A 19,989-nucleotide genomic window follows, 5' to 3' on the forward strand; every position below is an offset into this window, starting at 1 on the left:
CCCCAAACGCTGTAGCAGTCTCAGATGTAGCAGAATGCCTGGAATTTAACCCACTTTCCCATGTCCAACTGAACTGACACCGCGCCCAGACACAGACGTTGATACACACGCACACACATGCACGTGCACACTGGCATTACAGTACTGAGATCCACAATGAAACATTATCAAAGACGGAACAACTCACACAAACTGTAGAATACCCCCCCCCCCCCCCCCACACCATCAATGAGTCATGGCAAGTAGGGACCCCAATACACACTTGGAAACACACACACACACAGTCTCAACTATGCACCATTAAAATCCAAATAGCTTTCATCACTTCTGCTGTACTGTCTTGATTGGTGTCTACATCCATAATCCAGCAGTCACTTTCCCTGTTGTGATGAAACATAGTCGGGGGCTGTCTACCCTTTTTGGGATCACACACACATACTATGGTGGTGGAGCGTAGAGCCTCCTAAAACAGCAGTAGAGCCAGACATATTTGGGTCATGTCTTGTCTTCCCCCTCATATGATATCTCCAGAGCCTGACGTTGTTTCTCAGTTTCCTCCTGTTCTGTTCTCAACCAGAAAAACATGGGAGAGAAATCTCATCCCAGCACGACATCACGCTGCGAGGGCGCAGCAGTTCCTGCAGGCCAGGAATAGATGTTCTGTCAACTAAATACTGGAGTTTTGAAGGTATTTGGGTTCAATTGGAAGGTAGGTGTGTTCCTCCCTCAGAGCATGTACACACTCACACACAGACAAGAAACACAGCATAGGTCCACACACCATGTTTTCTTTTATAAAATGACAACATTTCCATTCGAATCCACTAAACAACAGCATAGCATATCATGTTCATAACATTCAGAAATATCAAATTAAGACAAGAACTACAAAAGTAAGGTGAGGGAATCTCCTCCATCTCCATCTTGTGATGCCACTTTCCCTCTCTGCCATAGGTGCCATTGGAGTTTGGGTGGAAGGTTCCATGTCTTTGAGTAGAGGAAGACAGTGGCAGAGAGGGTACAAGGCAGAGAGTGCCACTGTTGTAGAGAACGATACAGAGGAAGAGGCCAATAAGTTCTTACAGGCGGACAGTCCAGAGTCACGTCTCACAGTCTCTGTAGATTAAGTCCATTTTGGCAGACTGGGCTCCTCCCATCATCAATATAGTAAACCTATAAGATACAACACACATCATTATCAGTATATTCATATATGGAACATCAATTAGCAGGTGCCATTATCCAGAACAAATGTCCTCAGAAGAGAGGTTGGAAAAGAAAAGACAAGGGCAGAACAAGAAAGAGAAATAAACATTGGAGCTTTTTTTCACCGTGAAGCCATGATCATTTCAATGAAGCAATAACTGTCTTGACAATATAAAGCGGTCACACTCAGAAAGAGCTGATTCATCTTCCCATTCACTCACCATCTATGGTTAGCTGCAAGGCTAATCTACTGAACTCCTCTCTGAGGAAACTCCTGAAGCAGCTAGACTGTTAGTGTATTGGACATTGTAGCATTGGACATAGTAGCATTGGACATTGTAGCATTAGTAGGAGTGGTGGTAGTGTAAAGAGCAGTAGTTGTAGTGGTGAGAGCAGGGCGATTCTTGCAATAACAGTACCACAATAACATTTCATCTAAATAGAACATTGTAGGCAGGAAGGAAGTGAGGGAAGATAGGGCGGAAACTTGTCACAAAATGACTCTAATCATTCTGAGACACACAGTGGTGCACACTGCTCATGTTTAAGTCATAGTAAGCAAACCTCAGGGAGACAAATATCCCCTTTAAAAATAAAGTAACTGAACTGAGGAAGCGAGAGAGAGGAGAGGAAAGGAAAGTAAGAGATGAGGAGGAGAGAGAGCATTTCTCTACCTTCAAGTTCAAGTCTGAGCTCGCTTATCACACACACACACAGAGAACTGCTGCCTTTGCGTTTCCCCCCCCGAAAGTGAAAAATGAACAACAACTCTCAATCTGTCACACTCTACCTCGCTTTACCCCTCTCTGTCCCCCTCTGGGCTTTCGCACTCTGTCAGACAAAGTGCCCTTATGTAACCATCTCGGGGAGGCCTTGCGGATGTCTTACGGCATATTTATTTAGTCTCTCTCTCTCTCTCTCAAAGTGAGGGGAATACAGTGTCCTCACCACCGGGGAGTCTGGGATACCGCCGGAGGCAGAGTACGAAGAGCCATGAGGGACATGGGGTGTGTGTGTGTAAATTACATATATTGAATGTACTGTGTGTGTATAATGTGTTTGCGTACGCATGATGTAAGTGTGAGTGTGCATGTATCTGTGTATGCATGTGCATGGTTATGAAAGAGAGAATGCGTCACCCAGTAGTGACGTCGTGTGGTGGTGTGTTCGCTCCGATGCCACACCAACTACACCACGGGTCACTGCACTTTGACCCCAACACGGGGTAAGGCGGGGTCGGGAACACATCACAACACAGGCTCGGCCAAGCAGAGGCTGACTGACTAAGTCAGTGACTCCACTTCTCGGTTTTTAAACGAGTAAACAAACAAACGCTGGGGATGAATAAGAGCAAAGCCCTCTAATCTGGGGATCTGAGCAATTGTATAAGAAACAGCCTCCTTCTGGATTTCACTACAATGGCAACAATAACATGGAGCGATTCACGACCAGGTGTAGTACAACATTCACTAATGTGGATTGAAGTGGTTCCATTTCATCCATGTATGTGCAATACATAGAGGACCTCCAGAGGCTTCAATAAAGGACCAGCGATGTAAAGTGTTTTGTACCAGCACTAGATACCACTACTTTAACCTGCCCTCACCCCTCCAAAACAGAGGACAACTGTATTGGTTATTTATTTGTACAGTTTTTGTATTAGTCCTATAGCACTACCTGTACAGCAGGTTGGGTGTGTGTGTGTGTGCGTGTGTGTGCGTGTCTCTCTCCAGGCTCACCGTGCTGCCCTAGGTCTCCCTCTCTGACGACACGTCTCCGTCTGCTCCACTGCTGGCGTTAGGGTCCTGTTCTCTGGGGTGCGGGGCGGCCCTCTCCCTGCCTGACTCCAAGGGTCCTTTAGAGCTCGTCTTCTCTTTCCACTGCTGCTGTTTCTCCTGCTTAGCAAGCTGAGAAGAAATACAGAAATAAAGTGTTAAAAAGAGAAGGACAAAACTTTGATTGATCTAATGCGTTAGTTGGGACCAGAGTTTTTCATGGTCACGTGACCTGTTTTTACTGGTCAAGTCACAAGTCCATGAAAAACCCAGGGACCTAGCTATGTATAACTGTATAAAATAATTGGCTACATAAAAACAAATGTCCTCAGAAGAGAGGATGAAAAAGAAAAGACAAGGGCAGAACAAGAAAGAGAATTAAACATCAGAGCTTTTTTTCACCGTGAAGCCATGATCATTTCAATGAAGCAATAACTGTCTTGACAATATAAAGCGGTCACACTCAGAAAGAGCTGATTCATCTTCCCATTCACTCACCATCTATGGTTAGCTGCAAGGCTAATCTACTGAACTCCTCTCTGAGGAAACTACTGTAGCAGCCATCTCTGTTCTGCTCAGTGAACATTAAACAACAACTCTACACTAAAGGTCTGTAAACATACATGCTAAAACTTTCATGAGCACCACAGGAAATATGTATGACTTAAATGTCATGCTAAAGCCACAACATCCCACAAACTCTTCATTATTTAAGGGGAATAAGACTCCAAAACCACCATGTATCTAGTTATCCCCGTACCAACTCCATCGCGGTTAGCTAGCTAGCAAATCTTTCTCATTACAACTCTCAATGATACCATCCTACCCAGGGTGTCGTGTTGCTTTGAACACCCCCAATAAAAATGATTACAAAAACGATCACATGACATTTCAGTGATTAAGACCACTGTTTCGTAGTCAAAATTACTTTCACTGAACAATGGAAACAGGATAACTTGATTTAATGCTATTGTTTGCTAGGCTCTGTTGTCCCTCTCCTAGTATAGGATAAAGCTTCTGATTCATGGAAAGGGAGAGTGTGTGTGTATGTGTTTAAGCTGCTCCCCCAGTTGACCCGTGATCCTCTCAGTCTTGGCATACTCCCCTCTAACTGCACAACAACATCCCAAACATCCAAAACAGACAAGATTAAAATTCTGAGGACTGCCGCTTACATCCATTGGATCGAGCAGTCAGCCAAGTTTACACACACACAGATACAAAGACCACGCATGAACACACACTCATACACACACACACACGGAAGTGACTGGAATCACATTCAGGAGGTCTTCAACAATGCATAAATAACTAAAACACTACAATTTCAAATGACTCACTGAATAAAATACAATGTGAAGCGGACGGTTTAGGAGAAGCAGGGAGGGATGTACCTACTCCCTCATGGCTGCTGCTATTTGCAGTGGTCCAGACTACTTTCTGCTGTTTGGATGGTAGAGCGATGTCTTAAAGTAGATGTGGTGGTGTAACACATTAATCTAGGCTTTAGGTCCTTCAAATCCTACTGTGTTACACAACAGGACTGGGAGATACTGTGGAATCAGCAGTGTTACCCAATGGTTATCCATTTGTCATGTTTAAGGATGGATAGATTGCCTACAATAAACTTAAATGACCTTTCACATAGTTTACCATTCAAAAACAGATGCACAGTAATACACAAAGGTTGGTTTCATGGATCAGGATTAAGCCTAGTCCTGAAAGCATGTTCAATGGTGAATTTAGATTGAGCCAGGAAACTGGCCCTAAGAGAGGACATCCATTATTAATATAACATTGTGGGTGAACTTGTCACTCTTAGGCTATACATCAGATCTCATAAATCATTATTCCACATTAAAATATATTTCTTAGCCAACATGGCCTGAGTCTCCCCTGCGGAGGCTGTCGTCATGGTAACAGAGTGCACAGTCACTCAGGAGTCAACCGATCCCTGTGGGGAGAATGGGGGCACCCATGTGGTGGCGACTCGCCCCCTCCCCCTCGCCCTGACCTGCCAATCATATGTTATGTCGCCCACACACACACACTTCTGACACATGACAACTCAAACCTTTCAGAGTGGGTTTTGGCCAATCAGTGGTCTTTCAGCTAGGCCAGAGGGGTGCTGGGACAGAGCAGGACAGATTCATGGGATAAATCAGTACACATCTACAGTATCAGGATCGTTTTTTGTACCAGGGACTGGGAAATCTATGGATCTCCTCCTTGGAGCCAGGTACTAAAATTACAACAGAAAACTGACCAACTAAATGTCCGACAGCTATCTCAGGAACCAGTAAGCCACATTCCATGGAGCGGTGCCGGTCTATGGACCAGAGATTGACTAACACTGCACTAAGAAAAGCAATAGTGCAGCTTTGCACGTTGATCAGGATCTGTTCTCCATCTGTTACTACCAGGAGAAGTTAGACCTGCAGCACCACCTGCTGGAGGATAGCAGGATAGACAGTGAGTGCTGAGAACTTCTGAACTACTCAAAACAAATATAGTCTAGCAATATACATAGCCTACTAAAGGGAGACTCCGCAATATGACACCATCATACACCATGGGCCAACTTCTTCTTGCAGAAATCAACAGCATCAACAACATCAACTGTACCTGTTTGGGGTCCATGGGAGCAGAAGGAGACACCAGCTCGATGGTGACTGGTCCGTCATTCTGGATGTGAACCTGCATTTTGGCCCCAAACTGCCCGTCTAAAAACACAAGACAAAAGGAGAATGTAAAGGTTAACCTTAATACATCTAAATCAGTCTAAACAGACAGAAGAACTAGGATCCTCCTTTGTTTCCCCCCCCTTCCTCTATAGGCCAATATAAATGACAACGCTTAACGTTTCCATCCAGTAATGGCCACTGCAGTTTGCTTATTGTGCATATTAATCTATATCAATGATTTATAAGCAGGTGGCATCTCAGTACAGCAGGGATATGGGAGTGGAGGGTGTTAAGACACAATAAGACAGGAAGTTTATACTTAAATGCCCAGGTATGCTTAGATTTATTACACCATCTGCCCACGAAACCAGTGGCTGGGTGTTGTGTTCTAAAAAGTGCCGAATCATCTTGTTTCTCCCACTCAGGGGATTGGACCTTGGCAGTGAGAAGACTAATTAGAGAGCTTGTGTCCCACTACAAGCAGGGACACAGAGGTTCTCCACTACACCTTCTCCCTGGTGGCTTGACCCAATTCAACACCAAACACCATCACCAACTACAACCTGATAAAAGAAAACCACCCCAATGTGGAACCACCATAATCCTTGCACTGTGACCCATATAATTAAATAGAACACTTTATCTATATGCTGTGACCAACGACCTTATAGACCCAATTCACCACCAAACATGGCCTGACAAAACCACCCCCTACGTAAATTAGATGTGTGGAACCACCATAACCTTTACACTGTGAACTATGACCTTATAGACCGATGTATGTAACCTCTGTTTCTACCGGAAAGCAGGCGATTAAACTGATTCCGAGCCTTTCAGGTAAGGAGTCGAGTCTTGAGTGACCTTAAGGATATAGGCTACTGCATGTGACCCTGTAGTCTGGGCTATTTCCCATATGAATGCATTGGCTTATCTACCCTAACCCTGGTCAATCCTTAAACTAGTGTCTCAATTCCCCAAGCTATGAACAGCAACCCTTCTATTCACTAGAGTTCTCCAGGTGTTTGTGATATTGACCTTTTGCTATCAATTACACTGAACAAAAATATAAACGCAACATGGAAAGTGTTGGTCCCATCCTCGACTAACCGGTGCCCCTGTCCTTTGACTCGGTACCGGTACCCCCTGTATATAGCCTCGCTATTGTTATTTTACTGCTGCTCTTTAGTTATTAGTTACTTCAATTTTTTTATATATATATTTCTTGGTATTCTATCTTAAAACTACATTGTTGGTTAATGGCTTGTAAGTAAGCATTTCACTGTAAGGTCTACCTACACCTGTTGTATTTGGCTAAAAAAAGAAATCCCAGAAATGTTCCTTACGCACAAAAAGCTTATTTCTCTCATATTTTGGGCACACATTTCTTTATATCCCTGTTAGTGAGCATTTCTCCTTTGCCAAAATAATCCATCCACCTGACAGGTGTTGCATATCAAGAAGCTGATTAAACAGCATGATCATTACACAGGTGCACCTTGTGCTGGGGACAATAAAAGGCGCCGTTTTGTCACACAACACAATGCCACAGATGTCTCAAGTTTTGAGGGAGTGTTCAATTGGCATGCTGACTGCAGAAATGTCCACCAGAGCTGTTGCCAGAGAATTGAATGTTCATTTCTCTACCATAAGCTGCCTCCAACATCATTTTAGATAATTTGGCAGTGCGTCCAACCGGCATCACAACCGCAGACCACGTGTAACCATGCCAGCCCAGGACCTCCACATCCGGCTTCTTCACCTGCGGGATCGTCTGGGAGGGGGGGGGGGGGGGTGCTGAGGAGTATTTCTGTCTTTAATAACGCCCTTTTGTGGGAATAAACTAATTTGGATTGCCTTGGCCTGGCTCCCCAGTGGGTGGGCCTGGCTGCCAAGTGGGTGGGCCTATGCCCTCACAGGCCCACCCATGGCTGCGCCCCTGCCCAGTCATGTGATATCCATAGATTAGGGCCTAATGAATTTATTTAATTGACTGATTTCCTTATATGAACTGTAACTCAGTAAAATCTTTGAAATGTTGCGTTTATATTTTTGTTCAGTGTAGCTTCACATCTTTGCTTGAACAAATGACGTTTTGCAATCCATCATAACCCTGATCGAGCAAAACATTGACCCAATGCTATTAAATATTAAAACCACACACTTAGAAGAATGCTGATGCTTTTACCATCTATTAAATCCCCAAGATAATTGTGCCTATTAGCTATGAAATTGATATCTTCATTTAGGCTTTTCCTATCTAGAGTGTCTTATGAGAGTCCATTTCTCTGTGCCCACAAACTGCCTACACAGCAACGTGTCCTCAACACTTTCGGGTCACTGGATGTGAAATTCTGTTCAATAGTAGTCTATTTTTAAAACTCTATATATGGCTCATCTTGCAGTGTTAGCCAGGGATGCTCACCCAGCCCAACTCTTTATCAGCCCAGGCCTGTAGATAGATATAGTGATATTGTAATATACACTGAGTATAACAAACATTAGGACCCCCCTAGCGCATCTACTCGCGACAGCTCATACTGTAGCCTAAATACGGACCAGTTCAAAGTGAACGACACAGATCCATATATGGCAATGGCTATTTGCATATGGGCCTACTGCAGCTCTGATTGGTTATGGCGTACCGGTCTGTGTAGAGTATGGGCCTGAGTCTTGCCTGTCAATGTAACAGAATCCTACTCCAATGCGCTCTGCTTACAAGAAAATATCTTGCAGTTAGTTTTGTATATCAAGTCTTGCATAGTTTGTTTTATGTCGGTATGTTACATTGAAATTGGTTAACATTGCGTTGATTCGGTCACAATTCCCACAGTAGAGTGAAATGTTGATAGTGTTAACTAAAGGGGAAAACTCAAGAAAGGTGAGTGAAGATTAAACTCATGCTTCTCTGGCCGGGCGGATATTTATTCTGCTCGGCAGTCTGATGGGAGCTGCATGCAGCTTAGAGGGAACACTGATACCCAGACAGTTGTACAACTGAATGCATTCAACTGAAATGTGTCTTCCGCATTTAACCCAACCCCACTGAATCAGAGAGGTGCGGGGGGCTGCCTTAATCGACATCATCGGCACCCGAGGAGCAGTTGTTGTCGCGGTTAACTGCCTTGCTCAAGGGCAGAACGGCAGAGTTTTACACCTTGCCGGCTCAGGGATTCGAACAAGGAACCTTTCGGTTACTGTACCAATGCTCTAACCTCTAGGCTGCCTGCCGTGTATTAGCCAGTGATACCGACCCACCTTTGATCATCTCAGGCTTGTATAGTAGCTTGTGATATAGTTATAGCAGCTGATATAGGCCTAGTACCTATGTAGCAGACTTTATGCCTGCAGTGTCAGTCAGTGATGTTCACCCATAGTAATATAGTTTTCTATTTAGTTCTGTGTGTTCACCCACCTTTGATCATCTCAGGCTTGTAGGTGCTCCTCAGGTGTTCCAGGATGTTATTATAGAAGGGCTGGGCCAGCTCTGCAGGCATGGCAGCATGGAAATCAGGCTTGTTACCCTTAAGAATGCACTGTAGAGTGAACTGACTGACACATAGGACTTCATATTCCCTGTCCATTACGCTTTTGCTCCACGCCCGGCCGTTCTCATCCTCAAACAGACGCAGGTTGAGGATCTTACGAACCCTGAGAAGCAGAGAGATGCATTATGGGGCATAGAATTTATAGAAATATAAAACTAATTTAATAGAATCTTAATGGGCTAAATACAAAAGAATACCTCTAAGTGAATGCTACTGTTTCTTACAAATTCCTATTACAGATATGAACCTGACCTGGCCCATATGCCCTGCCTATGTAGGCGAAGGGCTACAGTACTGTAGTGCACAGACAATGTTTTGTCACTGAATGAACCCACACTCACATGTAGTTAACATCCTTCTGTGTGTCCTCCATGGATATACCCAGCAACACACACAGTCCTCTGCCTATTGAGCTGATCTGCAGCTCTCCCACTGTAACAACACAGGACAGAATGATCAAATCAATAAAATAATGTAGTCCTTTTCATATTCAGTGTCAGACACATCCTCCTCAAAAAGTGTGGTTAATCTAGCACACACTGACAGTCTTGCAAGTAGTGGTAGGCTGCTGCAGTGCAGTACAGTCCAGTATCTGGGAGATTCAACAAGGATTATCACTAGTTACCACAGCCACAAAGTCACATTTGGCTACATCGTAAACATTCATGAAAGCACAAATGTGCTTTGGGGTCTTCATTTAAGGTTAGGCATAAGGTTAACATTGTGGTTAGTGTTAAGGTTAGGTTTCAAATCACATTTTATGCAGATAAATTGTAGGAATAGGCAGGGTTTATGACTTTGTGGCTGTGGTAACTAGTGACGACCACTTTCAGTGTGAACCTACCTAGAGCTAATAGTCGTTGGACATGTCAGTACACACATCATTACATATTGGGGCAATTCAGCATGGCATATAGCTACAGCTCTTTAGCCAGGTTCTCAAAAAGTGGGAATTACATTTACTCCTGAGGTGCTGACCTGTTGCACCCTCTATAACCACTGTGATTATTATTTGACCGTGCTCGTCATCTATGAAAGTTTGAACATCTTGAAGAACAATCCAGTCTTAATGGCCATGTACTCTTATAATCTCCACCCGGCACAATCAGAAAAGGACTGGCCACCCCCCAGAGCCTGGTTCCACTCTAGGTTTCTTCCAAGGTTCCTGCCTTTCTAGAGAGTTTTTCCTAGCCACCGTGCTTATACATCTACATTGCTTGTTCTTTGGGTTTTTAGGCTGGATTTCTGTATAAGCAATTTCTGACATCTCCTGATGTAAAATCGGCAGTGGTGGAAATAGTACTCAATTGTCATACTTGAGTAAAAGTAAAGATACTGTACCTTTATAGAAAATGACAATAGAAAGTGAAAGTCTCCCAGTAAAATACTACTTGAGTAAAAGTCTTAAAAGTATTTGGTTTTAAATATACTTAAGTATCAAAAGTAAATGGAATTTCTCAAATATACTTAAGTATCAAAAGAAAAAGTATAAATCACTCCAAATTCCTTATATTAAGTCAACCTGACGGCACAATTTTCTTGTTTTATTATATTTACGGATAGCCAGGGGCACTCAGACATAATTTACTAACGAAGCATTTGTGTTTACCGTAGTGAGTCAGAGGCAGTAGAGTAGAGTAGAGTGATGTTCTCTTGATAAGTGTGTGAATTGGACCATTTTCCTGTCAAAATGTAACGAGTTCTTTTGGGTGTCAGGGAAAATGTATGGAGTAAAAAGTACATTATTTTCTTTATGTTGTGAAATGAAAGTAAAAGTTGGCAAAAAATATAAATAGTAAAGTACAGATACCTCCAAAAACGACTTAAGTAGTACTTTAAAGTGTTTTTACTGAAGTACTTTACACCACTGAAAAATGGTTTTATAAATAAATGATTGGATAGCCGTGCGGCTACCAAGCTAGCTAACGTTAGCAATCCTCTGTGCTGCCTGCAACATGCCTACCGGTGAAGAATTACCATTCATTGACACTATGAGCGATATAGAAAATAATAATAAGTAGATAGCGTTACTCACCTGACACGCTCGCTGTTGTCACTCTTTGAATGATTGCCTTCATTGTTTTGATTAGCTCGCTCCTTAGAATGAATCAGACTGAAGTGGTGCACTTTTCCCATGAAACCTTGCTGCGTTGTCAGAGGCATCTAGAGGCAGCAGGTGGCAGTAGATACCTTTTCTTACATTTTACATTTCAGTCATTTAGCAGACGCTCTTATCCAGAGCGACTTACAGTTAGTGAGTGCATAAAAAAAAATTCATACTGGTCCCCCGTGGGAATCGAACCCACACCCCTGGCGTTGCAAGCGCCATGCTCTACCAACTGAGCTACACGGGACCATATCAGACAGAGGATGAAAGTGCTACAAAGACCTTTTGTACTGATTCCTGGGGTGAAATTTGGGTTTTGCACACCTACTGTACTGTCATTATAAACATTTTGAAAGGGAAGGGAGCACTGCTACCACCTCGCTCAAAATGAAGAGGAAATTCAGCAACTCTTGGAGGGCAGTGTAATACCCATTTCAGACAGAAAACTTGGTATATTACCTGTAAAAAATATATAAGGCAATGTTTATATGACCCCCTTTCAAACAGCCTCTTATTTACCACTTTCTTGCAGGCAGTATACCCCTTTTATACATATCAGTGAGTAACTGGAAAATTAAAAGGGTGAGGTGTTGTTAAATCATGGGGGATGTTTGCATTTCAAATTAGGGAGGTGTTAAACAATGGAAGTGTTAATGAATTTACCTGCAAAAAATCAGGCTCTGAGGTACCGGTGTGGTGATACTGATGGCTTCTATGGTTGTGGCTAGATGGGAGTTAAGCTACGGACAGCAGTGACTTTACGTAGCAGGTTAGGAGAACTAACGCAGCAGGTTAGGAGAACTAACGCAGCAGGTAAGGAGAACTAACGCAGCAGGTTAGGAGAATTAGGTTATGGTTAGAGTTAGCTAAAATGCTACAGTTGTCCCCGACGCGACAACTAGATGGCGCTGTACTCCATTTAGCCACAACCGTGGAAGCCATCAGTTCAGAGAAACCATCAGTAACACCGGAATGCATGGGGTGAAAAACATTTTACCTTAATAATAAAGCATTGCATAGATCTATCATTGCATTCGCGTAGCGGCATAGAGTAGCCATTGTTTCATGCTCAGGTTAGTTTTACAGTCAGATGGAAAATTGATTAAGGCTTTTATATATTTCAAAATGGTTTAGGGACGGGACCAATCACAATGGGAATTGGAAATGGGAACCAATCACATGAGAACCAACGTTTTGTATCCAGATTGTGATTGGTCACTGAACCCGTAAGTGGCCATTTTGAAAATGCATTTCTATTTATTTTTCTAAAGCCTCCATCATTTTACCCTCTGTAAAACCAATCCAAGCAAGCATTAAGAAATGGACAGAGAAGAGCTGACTGAGCTAAAGGCAGAGACACGTTGATTTTATCCATACTGCTTTTGTCTCAATAAAGAGCCATTTTTATCAACTTTCACTACCCTCCAAAATTTGTTGAATTCCCTCTTCAAATCATGAACATTTTCAACTGTAAAATATTTTACTGCAATTAAAAAGTGGTGAGTGGTACTGGTACTCCCCCAATGTAATCATGCAGACACAATCCACAAATCATAATAGGCTGATGTGTAGAGGACATCCTCAGATAAATGGATATAACATTACTGTGATCACAGATGATAGCAAACATTTAAGAAGCAGTTGCACTTAATTTACAAATCAAGTGTATTTGACAGAAGTTGTATTGATTTATCTTGAAGTCCTGAAAATCATGCATGATATAGGCCAGCTTGTCAAACACTCTGCTAGTTGTATAAAGGTTATGCTCCTATTTCAGATGTTTGCAAAAAATCTGATTGGATTTAATGTAATACAGCAGCAATGCACAGGACTGCCACATCGCATTGAGAATGTATGCAGTGTAGGTAGAGAGGGTTTCAAGGCTTGCAGAGGGGTTCTCGAACAGAGGGATATTGTGGTATTTAAATTAATTGTACAAGTAACAAATAATTTAAATCAGTGTATTTTACACACAGAGATATAATCAAAGTACAATTTACAAGATAGGAATTAACACTAAGTATTTAGCTACACACATCTAAAATGTGGTAGCCTAGGCATGATGGCCTAGGCAGGCAATGGCATCTGTCCATGTACATTTTCACCATTACTTTGTATTGTCTTGGCTGTCTGCAGATGCTGAGTCCCCACTGAGCGAGCTGACAAAATTGTAGATCCTTGTAGAATAAGGAACAAAGTTTTCCTTGTATATGATGGTGGTTTTCATGTGGGCACTCTGGATAGTCACTTCTCTAGGATTTGGAGGTTCTTCCTCCTTCTCTTCTTTGACTGCCGGAAGACAAGACGAAGAAACATACAGAATTGACTAAACATGCAATTTTGTCATTCAATAAAGGTAAATCTGTGCTGAAAGCTGATACATTTCTGACTAAGTCTAACTTGAGTTTATCAACAATTGCAAGGTCGAGGAAATTGAATAGTCAATCTTTGGAAGCACTTTCATTAGAAATCATTAGCAACTTTGTTCAATAACAGTCCATAATATAATGTGATCTGTAGCTATGGTATTGGTATTTAGATAGATAGCTAGACAAGCTGTGGCCGCTAGCTAGCTAGTTAGCCAACGTTAGCTAGCTGAGAGGCTGTGAAGCAAGTAGCCTACCTGGCTTTTCTTCATTGCGCCCCATGTACTGATAATATCCGTATGTGCCGAGCAATGTCCATATACCGAATGCGTACAGCATAGACACCCGTACATTCCACTTGACTATTTCTTTGATTTGCATGTTTTCAAGTTTTTTGCAGTTTGACTGTACATATATCGTAAATCATAAGGACGCGACCATGTTGGACTAATCCGGAAGAAAAACTAGTTAGCCAATAACTTCTTCTTCTTCTTTGATGAGGTTTAACGGCGGTTGGCATCCAATATGTTGCATTACCGCCACCTACTAGACTGGAGTACAACTTCCTTATATTTTGCTTGAAAAATAAAATACAATAAAGAAATACCCTACCATCTAACACTACACTCACAAATTCAACAAAAAATTGATAAAATAACATTTACACCACCCTACTCCGCTATTTAAATCTATTTAATCCTACCTCATGCCCTCAACCTGAAAGTATGGGACATCACCACTTAACACACCCTGTAACTCTTCTGATGTAAAGTCTCACACACCCAAATACCTCTCTGCAGCTGCCACCACAACCTCAATTTTCTTCGACTTATGTTCCATCCCTGCAGTACAATTAATAACCATTGCTATAAATGCTAAAAATCCAATCTTACTGAAGCATATATCACTTCTTGGCCTATCCCGCTGTACTGGTACATATCTACTTCTCTCACCACTTCTCCCCCTTGACCCATTTTCCCCTACTTTCTTCACTGCCTCAGCATATGACAACTTCTGCACTACTCTTACCCTGGAAACCTCAACCTGCCTCTCTCGCACGGGACATTTCTGATCCCCAGCCCCATGGGCACCCCTACAATAAGCACATACCACTACTTTCCCCAATGCTACACATTCCTTTGTCTCATGCCCCTCTGCACACTTCTCACACCTTGGAACCTCCCTCCTACACATTGCTGCCACATGCCCATAAGTTTGACACCTGTAACATCGTAATGCATTCGTTACATAAGCTCGTACAGGATAACTTATATATCCTATTAGCCGATAACTTCCGGGGTAAAATAAATAAATAGATAACATAAATAAAACATTTAAATGTAAAACGGGTGAGGTCGTCGGGTAAGCTTGGCTTTATACATAGTTTGGGCTTTGTCGAGTAAAGCTTAAACTATGTATTTAGATTGTAGTTAGGTATTGTAGGTAGTTATCGTGGGTTGTTGTATGTAATTATTGTAGGTTTGTATTGTATTCGGCTGAGCCCGGTGAAGCACGAAGCTAGCTAGCTAACCCACTACCTGGACTAGCTGGCGGGTAGCTACTGGCAACTACTAGCAACGGTATAGTTGTTTCACGCCTGAGAGTGCCTGTAATTACGCCAGCTGGCTGCCTACAATAATTACATACAATAATGCCTACCATTGAGCTGTTTTCTAACCTCATTGTCTGAACCGTTAACGTTAGGTAGTTAGTGGCTACTGTGCTTGAAATTTAGCTAGCTTGTTGCTACCTGGATAGCTACTAGTAAACAATAGCTGGAACGACCTAGCGAACAGACGCGAACTGGCTGAGTCAATTCAGTGGCTAGCTTTGCACTTGGCTAGCTAACAGTAGCTGCTAGGGGTAAGTTATAACCTACATTTGTGTTTTGTTTTTACATATTGGTAGCCAGAGTCGTTCAAGGAATTCGGGACATGGGTGACTAGTTAACGTTAGCTTGGCTCTCTCTGTGTGTTCGTGCCGTGAAAGGAGGGGTTTCTTCTTTGTCTGAAAGCAATGGCTAGCTAGTATGCTAACTATTCTAGCTAACTAACTGGCTGAATAAGTTGACGACGGACTCGCTCAAGCTGTCGGGACTAACCCACAACGTTAGACACGGACACGAACGATCTGCTTGGCGTGTTGACACACTGGTGGTTTGTTGTGGCCGAGTATTGGTGCTAAACTGTGTTGTTGGAGTCCGGCATGCTAGCTGGCTGTGGCGTCTTATGACTAGGTGCCCTGGACGATTTTCACGGAAGAATAATGTACCAAGTTAGCTAGCTGAATAAACTAAGTTAGTCTATTCCTAGAAAACATTGAACCGCTGTAGTTTACAACAATTATAGTTTCTGAGGTGGAAGTTGGGAGAGTTATATTTGGGTGTTGTGGTGAGGGAGGCCCCGCTCTCTCCTTTCCCAGATGTTTAGTTCATTTCATTCCGATCTCCTTTGCATTATTGTAGCCATTTTCTGTAGCCTGTCAACTATGCCTCTCTCTATCCCTGTTCTCTCCTCTACGCACAGGCTATACAAACGCCTCACACCGTGTGGCTGCTGCCTCTCTAACCTGGTGGTCCCTGCATGCACCACCCATGTGGAGTTCCAGGTCTCAGGCAGCCTCTGGAACTGCCGTTCTGCTGCCAACAAGGCAGAGTTCATCTCAGCCTATGCTACCCTCCAGTCCCTCGACTTCTTGGCGCTGACGGAAACATGGATTACCACTGAAAACACTGCTACTCCTACTGCTCTCTCCTCGTCTGACCATGTGTTCTCGCATACCCCGAGAGCATCTGGTCAGCGGGGTGGTGGCACAGGAATCCTCATCTCTCCCAAGTGGACATTCCATGCTGTCACAGTCACTAGCCCATTTAAGCTTAACATCCTTGTCATTTATCGCACTCCAGGTTCCCTTGGAAAGTCCATCAATGAGCTTGACGCCTTGATAAGTTCCGTTCCTGAGGATGGCTCACCCCTCACAGTTCTGGGGGACTTCAACCTCCCTACGTCTACATTTGACTCATTTCTCTCTGCCTCCTTCTTTCCACTCCTCTCCTCTTTTGACCTCACCCTCTCACCGTCCCCCCCTACTCACAAGGCAGGCAATACGCTTGACCTCATCTTTACTAGATGCTGTTCTTCTACTAATCTCACTGCAACTCCCCTCCATGTCTCCGACCACTACTTTGTATCCTTTTCTCTCTCGCTCTCCTCCAACACTACTCACTCTGCCCCTACTCAGATGGTAATGCGCCGTCGCAACCTTCACTCTCTCTCTCCCGCTACTCTCTCCTCTTCCATCCTATCATCTCTTCCCTCTGCTCAATCCTTCTCCCTCCAATCTCCTGATTCTGCCTCCTCAACCCTCCTCTCCTCCCTTTCTGCATCCTTTGACTCTCTATGTCCCCTATCCTCCCGGCCGGCTCGGTCCTCCCCTCCAGCTCCGTGGCTTGATGACTCATTGCGAGCTCACAGAACAGGGCTCCGGGCAGCCGAGCGGAAATGGAGGAAAACTAGACTCCCTGCGGACCTGGCATCTTTTCACTCCCTCCTCTCTACATTTTCTTCATCTGTTTCTGCTGCTAAAGCCACTTTCTACCACTCTAAATTCCAAGCATCTGCCTCTAACCCTAGGAAGCTCTTTGCCACCTTCTCCTCCCTGCTGAATCCTCCTCCCCTTCCACCCCCTCCTCCCTCTCTGTGGATGACTTCGTCAACCATTTTGAAAAGAAGGTTGACGACATCCGATCCTCGTTTGTTAAGTCAAATGACACTGCTGGTCCTGCTCACACTGCCCTACCCTATGCTTTGATGTCTTTCTCCCCTCTCTCTCCAGATAAAATCTTGCGACTTGTGACGGCCGGCCGCCCAACAACCTGCCCGCTTGACCCTATCCCCTCCTCTCATCTCCAGACCATCTCTGGTGACCTTCTCCCTTACCTCACCTCGCTGATCAACTCATCCTTGACCGCTGGCTATGTCCCTTCCGTCTTCAAGAGAGCGAGAGTTGCACCCCTTCTCAAAAAACCAACACTCGATCCCTCTGATGTCAACAACTACAGACCAGTATCCCTTCTTTCTTTTCTCTCCAAAACAATTGAACGTGCCGTCTTTAGCCAACTCTCTTGCTATCTCTCTCAGAATGACCTTCTTGATCCAAACCAGTCAGGTTTCAAGACTGGTCATTCAACTGAGACTGCTCTTCTCTGTGTCACGGAGGCTCTCCGCACTGCTAAAGCTAACTCTCTCTCCTCTGCTCTTGTCCTTCTAGACCTATCTGCTGCCTTTGATACTGTAAACCATCAGATCCTCCTCTCCACCCTCTCCGAGCTGGGCATCTCCGGCGCGGCTCACTCTTGTATTGTGTCCTACCTGACCGGTCGCTCCAACCAAGTGGCGTGGTGAGAAGCTGTCTCCGCACCACGTGCTCTCACCACTGGTGTCCCCCAGGGCTCAGTTCTAGGCCCTCTCCTATTCTCGCTATACACCAAGTCACTTGGCTCTGTCATATCCTCACATGGCCTCTCCTATCATTGCTACGCAGATGACACACAACTAATCTTCTCCTTTCCCCCTTCTGATAACCAGGTGGCAAATCGCATGTCTGGCAGACATATCAGTATGGATGACGGATCACCACCTCAAGCTGAACCTTGGCAAGACGGAGCTGCTCTTCCTCCCGGGGAAGGACTGCCCGTTCCATGATCTCGCCATCACGGTTGACAACTCCGTTGTGTCCTCCTCCCAGAGTGCGACGAGCCTTGGCGTGACCCTGGACAACACCCTGTCGTTCTCCGCTAACATCAAGGCGGTGACCCGATCCTGTAGGTTCATGCTCTACAACATTTGGAGAGTACGACCCTGCCTTACACAGGAAGCGGCACAGGTCCTAATCCAGGCACTTGTCATCTCCCGTCTGGATTACTGCAACTCGCTGTTGGCTGGGCTCCCTGCCTGTGCCATTAAACCCCTACAACTCATCCAGAATGCCGCAGCCCGTCTGGTGTTCAACCTTCCCAAGTTCTCTCACGTCGCCAGGACAGCGGAGTCACTCACTACCTTCCGGAGACATTTGAAACCCCACCTCTTTAAGGAATACCTGGGAAAGGATAAAGTAATCCTTCTACCCCCCCCCCCCCCCCCCCCACCTTAGCCCACCCCACCCCCCCAAAAAAAAAAAAAAAACATTGTAAAGTGGTTATCCCACTGGCTATAAGGTGAATGCACCAATTTGTAAGTCGCTCTGGATAAGAGCGTCTGCTAAATGACGTAAATGTAAAACAGTAGCTTAATAATATAATTACATAGGCATTTTTATATTATGGTTAGTGCAACTGATTAATAAATTATAATAGCCATGGAATTAATGGAACATCTAACTTATTAGATAAGTATTCACCCCCATTTTTATTTAATATTTGTTTTATTCTTTTGTCATCTTATAACTAATGAGCAGAGACCCCTGTTGCTCAGAAATCCACTGACTGCCAGTGGTATAAAAAGTACCCAACTGTCATACTTGAGTAAAAGTAAAGATACAGTGAGGGAAAAAAGTATTTGATCCCCTGCTGATTTTGTACGTTTGCCCACTGACAAAGAAATGATCAGTCTATAATTTTTAATGGTAGGTTTATTTGAACAGTGAGAGATAGAATAACAACAAAAATATCCAGAAAAACGCATGTCAAAAATGTTATAAATTGATTTGCATTTTTATGAGGGAAATAAGTATTTCACCCCCTCTCAATCAGACAGATTTCTGGCTCCCAGGTGTCTTTTATACAGGTAACGAGCTGAGATTAGGAGCACACTCTTAAAGGGAGTGCTCCTAATCTCAGCTTGTTATCTGTATAAAAGACACCTGTCCACAGACGCAATCAATCAATAAGATTCCAAACTCTCCACCATGGCCAAGACCAAAGATCTCTCCAAGGATGTCAGGGACAAGATTGTAGACCTACACAAGGCTGGAATGGGCTACAAGACCATCGCCAAGCAGCTTGTTGAGAAGATGACAGCAGTTGGTGCGATTATTCGCAAATGGAAGAAACACAAAATAACTGTCAATCTCCCTCGGCCTGGGGCTCCATGCAAGATCTCACCTCATGGAGTTGCAATGATCATGAGAACAGTGAGGAATCAGCCCAGAACTACACGGGAGGATCTTGTCAATGATCTCAACGCAGCTGGGACCATAGTCACCAAGAAAACAATTGGTAACACACTACGCCGTGAAGGACTGAAATCCTGCAGCGCCCGCAAGGTCCCCCTGCTCAAGAAAGCACATATACATGCCCGTCTGAAGTTT

General features: G+C 43.9%; 1 protein-coding gene and 1 long non-coding RNA gene across 3 annotated transcripts; both read right to left on the reverse strand.

Moving 5' to 3' along the window:
- Positions 1-759: 759 nt before the first annotated feature.
- On the reverse strand, positions 760-11,346 carry LOC311113542 (D-aminoacyl-tRNA deacylase 1-like). 2 transcript variants are annotated; one of them, XM_084156787.1, is made up of 6 exons: positions 11,246-11,346; positions 9,552-9,642; positions 9,078-9,313; positions 5,607-5,704; positions 2,946-3,113; positions 760-1,173 (listed from the first exon to the last, which is right to left on the reverse strand). In XM_084156787.1, the coding sequence occupies exons 1-5, from the start codon at positions 11,286-11,288 to the stop codon at positions 2,955-2,957; spliced, it is 627 nt and encodes a 208-aa protein (XP_084012913.1). In that variant the 5' UTR covers positions 11,289-11,346; the 3' UTR covers positions 760-1,173; positions 2,946-2,954. The 2 variants fall into 2 exon arrangements, with proteins under 2 accessions (XP_084012913.1, XP_084012914.1); XM_084156788.1 differs by lacking the exon at positions 11,246-11,346 and adding an exon at positions 10,820-10,912 and having other exon boundaries at positions 771-1,173.
- A 1,918-nt stretch (positions 11,347-13,264) lies between these two features.
- Positions 13,265-14,132, reverse strand: LOC311113613. The gene is made up of 2 exons (XR_014611020.1): positions 13,941-14,132; positions 13,265-13,606 (listed from the first exon to the last, which is right to left on the reverse strand). It is a non-coding gene; the product is annotated as an uncharacterized lncRNA (long non-coding RNA).
- Positions 14,133-19,989: the final 5,857 nt, after the last annotated feature.

Source organism: Coregonus lavaretus (assembly GCF_964263955.1).
Source record: "Coregonus lavaretus genome assembly, chromosome: 40".
NCBI lineage: Eukaryota > Metazoa > Chordata > Actinopteri > Salmoniformes > Salmonidae > Coregonus > Coregonus lavaretus.